Raw genomic sequence first — 13,084 nt, 5'->3', positions numbered from 1 at the left:
TCCACCTAACCTTCGTAACCTCTTAGTTCATCCCTATGAAATCACCAAACCACCTTCCCTACCCTCTGGCTCCTACCCTTGTAACTGCCCGCGGTGTAAAACCTGTCCCATGCACCCTCCCACCACCACCTGTGTATGTGAGGATGGATGTGTGTGTGTGTGTGCGCGCGCGAGTGTATACCTGTCCTTTTTTCCCCCTAAGGTAAGTCTTTCTGCTCCCGGGATTGGAATGACTCCTTACCCTCTCCCTTAAAACCCACATCCTTTCGTCTTTCCCTCTCCTTCCCTCTTTCCTGACAAAGCAACCATTTGTTGCGAAAGCTTGAATTTTGTGTGTATGTGTGTGTGTCTATCGACCTGCCAGTGCTTTTGTTTGGTAAGTCTCACCATCTTTGTTTTTTTTATATAGATTTTCTCCTTCAGAATGACTTGACATCAAAATGATACTAACTATCCCTGTGGCCAAAATGGTGTTCTGTCACATTTCTTCAGAATTCTATGAATCTTCTAATATAAATTTCATCTACTTGGTTATTGAATCCTCTAATGTTACAATGCAACAAACTAACTTCACTTTTATGAAAAATCTTAACTTTTTTGAAGTCCTGATTTCTTTGAAGAGTAGCTGTCTGTTACCTGGCATAACGTAAAGAATGTATCAAATGGTTCAAATGGCTCTGAGCACTATGGGACTTAACTTCTAAGGTCATCAGTCCCCTAGAACTTAGAACTACTTAAACCTAACTAACGTAAGGACATCACACACATCCATGCCCGAGGCAGGTTTCGAACCTGCGACCTTAGCGGCCGCGCGGTTCCAGACTGTAGCGCCTTTAACCGCTTGGCCACCACGGCTGGCAAAGAATGTATCAATGTATACCTCTTACTCCAGCAAAAACAGCTAATTTGGCTTAATTGTGACTGTGTGCCCCTTATATTTCCTGCAATTAGCCCATATAGTTTATCAACTTCCCACCCCTACTCCACCTCCGCCAAATTCGACCAAGAAAGCTCATGCATTGGTGCAGGCAGTACCAGGTGGGTACAATTCCCATTCAACCATCATAATCTAAGCTTTTTGTGGTGCCTTTCAATCAATTACAAGGAATGCTGAGATATTTGAAAATGACATGACCAAATTACATCTACTTCTACTTTCCATTCCGATTTTTCAAGAGTTTGCACTCTTAAGACTACATCACTAACAGAGCAGTAAACCTTAATCTTCATCCTACTTCTTTACTATACTCCTAGTTGCATTAACAGGTGAAGCACAGATATAGGACTTTACTACAATCACCAGCAACCCATATATCTCCCTTTCACAAAGCTGACGATTGGGTTAGCCCATGGCCCTCATCACTGGTAAATCTCAACAAAACCCATATTTATGCACGTTTTTTTCTAGATATATTCCATACAAATCACCTTTAGTGCTAAAATATAAGTTATTTTAATGCCATAGTTAAATCATGGGTAAACATCAAACAGCAACAACTGGAATAAATTGACATCATTCTAATGCAGATACTAAAATAGTAACTACGTATAATGTAAATAAATAATTAAGGTAAACACACACCTGACCACCAAATTTTGTGGGGTTATACAGGAATGTAGACCAATTGTTTAGATACCTTACAACAATAAAACGTTTCAGTTTACTTGTGCCCTCTGTCTACGTCAGATCAGTTGTATTACAACATAAAGAAAAGTATTACAAATTAATTTATGATTGTCTCTCTAGCAGCTATTCAAGATCCTTATCTCTGTAATCCCGACACTGTTCAGCAACAAATGAGGGAATTTGCATATTACAGAGTATTTCAATACTCTCGCAGCTTTTTCTGACATTGTAATGGTTTATATTTTGAAAACAACAATTAAAAGGATACAAGACTCTAAAAATTGCATAACAATAACATAAAGGGATCAGTGTTGTAGATATGAAAAAATTCAGGAAAAATATTTGGGAAACTCTTGATATATTACCAAAGTTCATATTAAACTTGTGTAATACATCAATTTAATATAAAATACAAATTCAGTTAATAAAACATAAATTGATTTTTTCTACCACGTGACATAGAGCACTTCAAGTGACTAACTATGTCACAATGATCTACAATTGACACAAAATCTGTAACTACTTACCCTACTATAACACTTCCTTGATAACCAATATGATCGCAGTAGGCCTTTTCAATGTGTTGAAACAGGAAAGGATGATTACATAATTTTCTAAGTTGCATAATGGTGTTCATAAGTGCTTTTGTGCCACCTTTACCTTGCTTTCCTTTTTCTGAGCCATCTGTCAACAACACTCCCTTGTTCTGCATGTGACTGGACAAGAAATAAAACAGTTTTAAAAAATGTAGTAAAAATGAATTTCTATAATATGAAAATATACTTTCACAGCCCATTCATTGCATATATCCATTACACTACAAAAAAACACTTTGTGAACTTTACTTACGTGTACAAAACACGCTGAAGTCCAGACATGTCACACTTAACTATATATTCAACTTTATCTGGTAACTGAGATTCCACTTCTTTCTTCAGTCGTCTTAACAAAAATGGGCGTAGAACTTTGTGAAGACGACGTATAATTAGTATTGTCTCTTCCTCATTTAATTCAACCTGTCAAAGAAGTATTTCTTACAATATACAAAACCCACAAAATGTATCTGTTATAGAGTAGTCTTACACAAATAACTTATTTATGAATCAAATTTTGAAAATCAACTAAATTGAAACATTTATCACAGCGATGTATGTGCAATGAGTGCCAAGAAGTGTCACATATCAACTACACAAAACCAACTCCTTAAAACATGACAGCTTCTTTCACTATTACACTTATGAATTTGACTAATTACATAAAATAAGGGAAAGGCAGCCGATCACTCACAGCAAATCAATGCCTGGAGCACAGTAACAAAAAAAAATGGTTCAAATGGCTCTGAGCACTATGGGACTCAACTGCTGTGGTCATAAGTCCCCTAGAACTTAGAACTACTTAAACCTAACTAACCTAAGGACATCACACACATCCATGCCCGAGGCAGGATTCGAACCTGCGACCGTAGCGGTCGTGCGGTTCCAGACTATAGCGCCTTTAACGGCTCGGCCACTCCGGCCGGCAGCACAGTAACACACAACATAAAACAGCATTCACATTAGCTTTCGAGCACTTGCTCTTTGTCTAGTAATAACACACACACACACACACACACCTCGTGACAAGGGTGTGTGTGTGTGTGTGTGTGTGTGTGTGTGTGTGTGTGTGTGTGTGTGTGTGTGTGTAAAAAGAGCTAGTACTCAAAAGCTAGTTTGAATGCTGTTTTCTGTTCTGTGTTACTGGCCTACATGCATTGTCTGCTATATTTGAATGGCTGCCTTTCCCTTATTTTATCTATTTTTCCATCTAAGAATTTTACTAATTGGTAATCCCAGCATAAAGTCAACAGAGAAAAATGAGGCTGTTTCTTCAAAATATGACAAACAAAAATGACACATTTTACAATTCACCAAAATATAGAAACAATTAAGCAGATTGCAAGGATACAGCACAGAATCATCACAGTAGGGGAAAATTTGTGAAAAACATGTTCTTTATCTACACTAGATCAAACATGAGCTGTCAAACTCTTACGGTGTACAATTCAAGAAATGTCTAATAACATTACAAAGAAAATTGTACATCCTTCATAAAATTGTATGGCAGTTTCTTAGATTTGAATTAATGTGTCATCCCTTCTAGTATTGCTTACTCGGTAGTTTATATCCACAGAGCTGATAGAAGCCTATCATTCAATTGTGTCAATGGATGTAGTTTCAAAGAAAGACACAAGAGCAGAAGCAGATATTCTTGCATTTATTCATTACTCACTGACAATGTGGATTTGTAATAGGTATCTGTAGATGTGGATGGTGTATTGGCTATAGTCAGACAAAGCACTGGTTTCTTGGTATTTTTATGAGAGACACTAAATTTGTTAGAGCTCCAAAATTTATAATACACATTGAACATAGAGAAATTGTGAAAGGTAACCATTCACACTTAATGATATTTCCGGCCACTTCAGAAACATTTTCAGGACATCCACAAGTCAAAGAAAATGTTTAATATGTTTTCAGTTCTATTTTCTGTTGATGCCTGACTGAAAATAATTCCATAGATATATATGGATAACAACATTTCGTGCAATATTGATCACCCATTCAAAATCACATGCATGTGCACGATATTTTTTCTGCAGTGAGTGGAAACAAATCTTCCTCACAAAGCTCATCACAAGACTTCAGTTTAAAAGTGGTTTTTAACTAGTAAAGCTCAAGAACTTGTGCCAAAAGAAAGAAGGATGATTAGGGTTTAACATCCCATTGAATATGAGGTCATCAGAATCAGTAATGAAATAAAAAGTAAAAGATATTGAATTCTTATGTTCAATATGGAGATGCACTGGCTATAAAACACAAGTTGATGTCAGCAGAACTTTATTTGGAGCAGTTTTATTCATTTAAGGCTGTAACAGTCATAAGGGATTATCATTTACCTTACACAGCTATTCTATATTCATTGCTTTTTTTAACAATATTATTACTACAGTGATTGATACAAAAGTAGAATTTTATTGTTTTATGAAATAAATTAACTTCCCCACAAAACCCATGAATGATTCTGGAAAAATTAGTCATATACAACTAGACTTCAAGAGCAGTTTATCACTTTTCCTTTTCCACTGTGTGCCATCACCTGCACCCCAAGGGTCAATCACTGGCTTTCCACTGTATGGGCACGGAGTATGGCAATATAGCACTCCTCATGAGCTGTGAACATGGCTGCGGTGACAGACCGGAAAGGATGGAAATTAAGTGGTTTATCCAAAAATTCTGGAGCTGCTGCAAAACTGTAGCACTGAAGAAAACAAAAATCAAGGAAAATGTCATCTTTCCTGTTCGTCTTGGATCTGCTACAATACCCCCCTGTATGGTAATCTTCCCAGATTAATGGCAGACAAATGGCAAACATTCGATCCAGTTGGTGCTGTTACACCAGTCATTTATATTTCATTACACTGACATTTCTCCTGCAGGGATGATGTAGTGAGTGACCCCAAAGGTAGTACTGACTTAATGCGACTAGCATATTGTCTACTCGGTTTCAATATTGATTTGTTGTGAACACTTTAACATGGCAACAGGCAGCAAGTGTGAACAAAGAAGGGCTCAGGACCACCTTTGGGAGAGAAGCAGTGTGAGGAATTAAGTGCTGCCTCACTCTCGGCAAGCAAGCAGTCTACAGCCACATCTTGTACTTCAACAAAACACATTGCAATAGTGTTAGCCCCCTTTGAGTTGTGGGAATCGTACTCAAATTCTACTATGTATCTCTTCACTCATTTCAAAATAGAACAGGAAAAACAACAAACAATACGTGGCAAAGTACACAAAGCATTTGATAATGGTTACTGTAATTGCTTAATGAGACTGTCAGTGGCATAAATACAGCATTACAGGTCTAACCTTTATCAGTATCTTATGCAACTATAGTTCAAAATGGATTCCACCTAAAGTTTCCATGTTAAAGTGTCCACACAATACTGACAGAAGAAGATCGTTTTGAAAGCAAGAAGAGAAATGAGTATTAGCAAGGGTAAACAAAGTCTTCTTACAGGTTAACTTCACAGTGCACTGCATGTTCCACAAAATATATTCAGTGTTCAATACTAAACTGTTCAGCACTTCATCTGTTCATCCATGTACTTCGGGCAAACAAGGAATTCCTATACAAATCGCTACAGGTGGGTACTTCTTTCCCAGTAAATATTCAAACATCTTGAAGTTTCCCGAAAGAATTAATGCCTGTAGTATAATACATTTGGTACACTATTTATCTTTTCAAACCGCTTACCTTTCCTTGACATGCCCATGAACACACTATTTGTTTTTGAAACCTGACCTCTATTGCTGTGAAATAGTGTTGATTTTCATTTGAACATGTTACGTTTCTTACATTCAGTTGTTGCAGCTTCTCTGTTCTATCTGTCAATGTCTCCTTTGTTTTACTAATTATTGCGTTTACTATGGTTTCCTTCCTCACCTTTACTTCTGCTTTGATTCATTTAATGTTTCAAATTTTCCTTCCAGGACTTAACCCAGATCATCATTTCTAATATAATTTGCTATGATTAAATTATAAACTGTTTAGTGCAAGATTACTTTGTCACATGGTGTGCTGCAATGGTGTAAATATATAGTAACCAAACAGCAGGCCCAGTCAGACACTAATTAATTCATAATTCTGGCAAAGTTGAGGCCATTGTTGGTATTCTCCAAATTGATACTACACAAGGTGGCAAGCAGTAGATGTGAGGATTTATAAACATTTTATGTCTTTGGATGTCAATCTTTCATTGGAAGTTGCCTTGTGTCTTATAAGGACAGCTAGCAGATGAAACGAAAGTAAACACACCAAGTGCAGAAGCCAGTTAAGTTTTATTAATATTACTTTCCTTGGTGTCTCTGTATAGTAAGATGACACATCCAGTCATCTAAAAGTATCTTACACTCAATTCTAAAATGTTTATGCAGCAGCAACATCTTGCTAAATTATGAAATATAGGATTACTAACTGGAGCTGCTATTTGGTTACTATATACTTCCATGATTGCAGTGCACCACAATTTATAATTTTATCACTGCAAAGGATAGTAGAAATGATGGACAGAGAGAAGTAATGGAAGGAAGAATCGGGACATCCTTTAATGAATTAATGAAGAAATAAAAGTGAGGAATGCGTAATGTATGCCGGGCTGAGCCCTGCATATTCAGCCACCGCACTCACTGATGGTGCTTCACTGGCCAGATATGGCCCCTGCTGTTACTCTAGAGGTTGTTCCTCAACAGACGTTTTGCTGGGCTGTTTACCGCCAAGCCTCCTGCAACTGCCACAGCGGCTGCAGGCACAAGCTGCACCAATATGCAGCACAAAGGTCGTGGCAATCAGATATGCAGTTGCAGACACTTATTTGCATCCAAGCAACCACATGTCCACATGACACACTGCCTGTATTCCCCCACCAACGAGTACTTAAGTAGCCGCTCGACAGCCAGTTCCACTCCGAGCTCCAGACCAACCATCAGCCACTACATTTCTACATTTCAGACTACAACGCTATCACTTGCTACTCATCAGACAGTGCCATCTCATGCCTTCCCCGGGATCATCAGCTGTTGGACATCAATCAGCTGCTCCTGGACCTGGACCTGGGTCATGAGGGCCAATGAGCTTACAACCTCGTAGTACAGTGTTGTTGATCATCCAGGATACCTCTTGTTTCATCATCACTTCCAACGACTGTAGACTTCACCTTAATGGGTACCCACTACACAACGTCAAGATGGACTTCAGTTGTACTCAAGTGTGGACTTTTGTCCTCTGAACCTTTACTGACTTTAGTTCAAGGTTAATAAACAAAGAGTTGTTACTGCAACGTGATTTTAATTGCTACCAATCACACCACTTGACCAAGGTTATAACAAGAGGAAACTATAGTAAACACAATAATTAGTAGGATAAAGGCAACACTGATGGACACAACAAAGAAGCTGCTGCAGCTGAATTTGAGAACTAGAAAATATTCAAATGAAAATAACAATAATTCATGGCAAGTGAGGCCAGGATCCAAAAAGATAGGGTTTGTTGGAAGTGCCAAGTAAAGGTAAGTAGTTTAAAAGAATAAATAGGGTATCAAACATATCCTATTACAGGCATCAGGAGGTTAAAAAATTTAGTGGGATCATAATTACCCATCTAGAAGAATCTACGTAGGTAATGCTTGTTGCCCAAAGTGGGCAGACAAGGTACTGACAGTTTTTTTAAAAACCCCAAAGCCTTGTAAGTGAAGTAGGTTTAGTGAAAACCCGCCTGCATACAACATAAACAACATATGAGAGCACACTCAGATCGAGAAACAGGAAAGGAAATAGACTATGTTCTTTTCAAAGAAACAAATGCAGGATTTGCTGTAAGTGATTTTGAGAAATCATGGAGATCTTAAATCTGGACTATCAGATGGGTTATCACTGCAACACCTCACTAGGTTTCAGCCTTGAATCTTCTTGTACATGAATTGAAAGTAGTCACATCTGATTTAATATTGCTGACTTTATTACCAACTTAAAAGGAGCTAACAAATAAATTACAACGAAAGAGTCTGTGAACACACTAATACTTTAGCTATAGACACAGATACATAAAGAACAATGCCAGTGCAAGTAAACTACTAACAAGAGGAGGCCCCGACACTGGGATCACAGATTTACTTCAAACTTTGTACACCTTTAGTAGGTCATTAAAACAACATAATGTGCAAATAGTAAGGTTCACTACTCTGACAATTGCTAGAAAAACTCAAGAGAAGTTTTACACATGTATTATGTACAAGCTGTGTCTGTACAGGATGTCCGAGTTCTTGGTGGTCAAGTGGTTAGCTTTCGAGCTACATAACATGAATGTGTATGAGACGACAGTTTGACCCCTCAAACTTAATATTTAATCTATAATTTTTTCATCACTGGTCATATTATTTAATTTATATGATATTTGAGAAGCAATACAATTAAAAAAACGTGTACTCGCATGAATTTGTAGTGAATTTCATGTAATTTTACTACTCACTATTTTTAATGAAATTATTAGGACAAACATATTCATAATTATCGACAAATAAAAAAGAAACACACTGAGTTTTCCCAAGAATGTATGCCTGTCATGATTTGCAAAATCCCTTATACATGAATTCTGGTAAGGTACCTGGAACTATGTTGCACCTCGACACTTTGAGCTGCACACACAGAAGCAGGGTTCATTTGGCAGTTAACCTGCGTGGTGGTAAGACGTTGCTAACGTAGCAAGAATGAATAGTGCAGGTCAAAATTTTTTGACTATCACAACAGTTAAACTCGCAGTACAAAAATTAAGGTCTGAGCGGGAATCAAACTGTCGCTCCATATTTGTTCATTTTATGAAACTCCAACACTAACGCCTGGCACCCACTCACAGATACATCAGCTATATAATAAACCCGTAAAACTTCTTTTGTGATTTTCTTGGAACTGCCGGTGTAATACATGTTACTACTTACACATTATGTTGTTGTAATGGCCTACTAAAGGTGTACAAAGTTTGAAGTAAATCTGTGATCCCAACGTCGTGACCTATCCTTGTTAAGTTTCATAGGCCATTGGAGTGAAGCCACATCCCAGTTACAGAAGAGTAAATTTGTCAGAGGAAATTGAAGTCCACAGGCACATTTTCTCCAAGAAGGGTCTTGCTAGTTTTAAGACAAAATTTACATCTGAAATATAATTTATCAATTCATCATTGTTAAATTCATGTTCAAAATGTACTGTATGTAGTTAGCTTGCAGCATATACATGGCAGGGAGACACAACATGAAAAAAATATTAATGAGAATTTGATCAATAGATGGTGCTTCAAGCATCAGAATAAGCATACCAACAGATGCAAGGCACACAGTTGTTCCTCAGTTTGTGTCAAAGACGACCAACACAATTGTCTCTAAGAAGGATCACGTGCTGCTGGTAAAGATTTTTTACAAGAACAGTGACAGTGTACCGGTATCCCTGCTGAAGTTCCATACATTTAAGGGTATGAAAAAAGGTTTTGGCCCAATGTTTGCTAAGGGTCTGGAGAAAATGATTACAAAATTTTAAAAGGCAGGTGCTTTTGAAGTTCATTGTGGTAGAGGGTGGAAAGCAGTTGATTCAGCATCTGTTGAAGATGTGGCCCATCTTTGCAGGAGAGGTTGATTGGTGGTGTGCAAACATGCAGTGCACAGGGAACTGCCCAACTATTGGACATGCCTGTGAGCACAGTGCATAAAATCCTACGAAACATCCTGAACTGCTATCCATGCACAATCACCAACGTTCAAGATCTGCTTCTTGCTGACCCGCCAGCAACACAAATGGAATTTCTGGCTCACATTGAACAGGACAATGAACTGGCACAAAAGATTCCACAGACAGACGAAGCCCACTTCCCATCTTCAAGGATATGTCAATATGCAGAACAGCAGAATATGGGCAACAGACAATCTGCACACACATCAACCGGTACCACTTCATTCTGCAAAGGTGACTGTGTGGGGCGGGTTGATGGCATCATTTATCATAGACCCGCATTTTTTTGAGGAGACGAGCCCAGCAGGCCCTGTCACTTGTACCACCACCGGTAAAAAGCTATGAGAGTCTTTTGTGCACCAAAGCCGTATCAGACCTGCAACAGCGTGGATGTGTGGGCGGGATCATTTTTATGCACGATGGCGTTGCTCCACAGCCAGTGACGTGGCTGCTGAAGAGGCATTTTGGAAGTGTTAGAATTATCAGCCATCATTTCCCTACAGCCTGGCTGTACAGATCATCTGATCTTAATCTGTGTGGCTTCTGGCTGTTGGGTTATCTGAAAGATGTGTTCAATGTTCCAATTACTAATGTCACTGAACTGAAGGCATACATGGTTTAATGCATTCTGAACATGACCCCTGAGACACTCCGATCTACTGTGCAACATGTTCTTCCTTAATTTCAACTTGTGGCAGAAAGTGGTGGACAGCGTACTGAACATGTCTTGTGCCAGTCTCACAATGATTAGAAACCAATGTCATTTTGCTTTTTATGCACTTTTTGGCCCCAGGAGAATTAAAAACTGATGTCATTTTGCTTTTTATGTGGTTTTTGGCATATCAGATGAATTAGAAATCCATTTTTCCCATCCAATGTGGTATGACCTTGCCACGGTGGATGACTTTACCAAACTGTTGACTGCTGAATTTGTGCAGTCATGCACATTGAAAAGTATGGATGGTGTAATGTGCAACTCAAACCATAGCTGTTGTATTGTGATTCATCTGTCTTTTGTAGCCAACCCCAGTTACTTTAAGATGCTTACACCACCATCTATGGTGCCATGGTTTGACAATGGCCATGATACACAGAGATAGTTGGTTACTTGTCACACTCCCATAGAATTCTGCACAGTAATTTCAGCACAGCCAATATGGCTGTTTTCATACATAGTTCTGCCCCTTATAGCTAATTCCTGTGGCTAGGCTGGGGTAGGATGTAAGGGGGTAGGTGTATGGGGCAGGTGTTGCACCTAGATCAACCACAAGGAAATGCATAATTGTTAAAGCTTTTGTGGCTACCTGTTGACAAATTGCATGTTGGCTTCTGTCTTGGGTTCTTTAACTAACATATGTTTGGTGTTTTTATTGATGTTTCGCCATGCAGAGTGGCCATGTGGTTTAAGGCATCATGTCACCGACTGTGCGGCCACTCCCGCCGGATGTTCGAGTCCTCACTCGGGCATGGGTGTTTGTGTTGTTCTTAGCATAAGTTAGTTTAAGTAATGTGCAAGTCTAGGAACCGACAACCTAAGCAGTTCGGTCCCTTAGGAATTCACAAACAGAAAATTTTGATGTTTCACCAGCACAAAAGGCTGGCATAGTCAACGTATCACCCTCCACTGCTGCTCATGCCAGGAACACACCAACTACAGTTGCAAGCTCATCTCCAGTCTGCCACCAGTAATGGAGACTGAAGCTTTGACAATGTCAGCCACACATGCTGGCGAAGCATCAGAAAAATCTCTGAACAAATGTCAGCTGAGGAACTGGCGGCAAAAGCCAACAGGCAATTTTTCACAAAGAAATGACCCATGGGGTGCAGCACTGGGACAGGACTGGAATAGGGATGGACAACGATATTCTGTAGGTTCATTCCAGTGACTTTTTTAACAAATTTTCCACTAACAACTTGTGGACACCAACTTGACTGTTTAGCCGAACACACACAATTATTTACCATTGTGCATGCCAATTTGCGATCGAAAATATTTATTTTCAAGTGTGCCTACTACTTCATGCTTTTTCAAAACATTTTACGACTTTCCTTCCAACTTCCCATAGAGTTCCCTATATAATACATGTGATTTATTTCCATTATAACATTTTAATCATTAATTTTCATGTGATTATTTTCAACCTTTTTAAACTACTTTTAGTATTTTTTCAGTCACTCCTTTTGTCTCCCGTCCACCCAGTCATCAATCCCTGCTCATTCTAACGACTCTGCCAATTCCAAAAACTCTTGATTGCTGTAGCAAAACTCTAACCACACATCATCTTTCTAAAAACTTGTCTGGCACATGGTATCCCACTTAATGAGCACCCATCCTACCACAAGAAGCTTCACGTTTCCAGTTCCATCGGTCCCTAATATTCACCAATCTGGTCCTTCATAATCATACAATCCACACTAAATCCACACTTGACAGCCTGTACTGCTATCGTACAATCCTTTCTGTGACCACAAAACCATGCATACTACTTCTGCAATAAAAACTCTTGCCCTTCAGCACTTTAACAGTATCCCATGTATCATCAAGGAAGCTGTCCCAGCTACTCCCGTGCTACACCCACATGGGGTAACCTGCAGTCAAGAAAGGTTCTACCACACTGATCTGCTTCCTCCCCCATCAACCACTCATAGTTCCCTGACCTTGCTTTGCTGACTTATTCTTCCTTCCACATCCCCAAAATCTTCCTCTGCCCTCAATGAAACACATTGCTCCAGCAAACCCATCCTTTACCGTAGTTGTCAACCCTTCATTCAAAACCCTGACCCCTGGAAAAGTCTCAGCATTTTCTAAAGCCCTAAATCTAAATTCACCCATGCCAGACTTGTAAAGGACCTTTTCCCCTTTACCTGTTCACTACAGTGGAAACATTTCTGCCACTGACAACAGCCAACCAAAATCTCATATACAATCTTATTTAAAATAGTTCCTCCTCCCCTTCCACCCAGTCATCCTCTGGTAACCTTCCAGGAATTCCTTCCTTCTAACCTCACCTCATCTTCCTTTCCCAGAGCCTTCCATGCTGAGTCCAGAATCATTCCTATAGAACACACAGCTCTCCTTAATCAGAAAACCGATCCAAACCTTATCATCCTTCCCACAGACTAACGCTTCATCTTTGTGCTCATGAAC

The 13,084-nt window shown here is 39.1% G+C and overlaps 1 protein-coding gene across 1 annotated transcript in view; it reads right to left on the bottom strand.

Moving 5' to 3' along the window:
* LOC126185047 (ATP-dependent helicase brm-like) overlaps positions 1-13,084 on the bottom strand; it is a 182,337-nt gene that overhangs the window by 65,160 nt on the left and 104,093 nt on the right. Inside the window, 2 exon segments of the mRNA XM_049927801.1 lie at positions 2,155-2,343; positions 2,477-2,643. Coding sequence (XP_049783758.1) covers positions 2,155-2,343; positions 2,477-2,643 — 356 coding nt within the window.

This window comes from Schistocerca cancellata, chromosome 4, assembly GCF_023864275.1.
Source record: "Schistocerca cancellata isolate TAMUIC-IGC-003103 chromosome 4, iqSchCanc2.1, whole genome shotgun sequence".
NCBI lineage: Eukaryota > Metazoa > Arthropoda > Insecta > Orthoptera > Acrididae > Schistocerca > Schistocerca cancellata.
The sequence above is the reverse complement of the archived record's forward strand: the minus strand, read 5'-3'. Positions and strand labels throughout refer to the sequence as shown.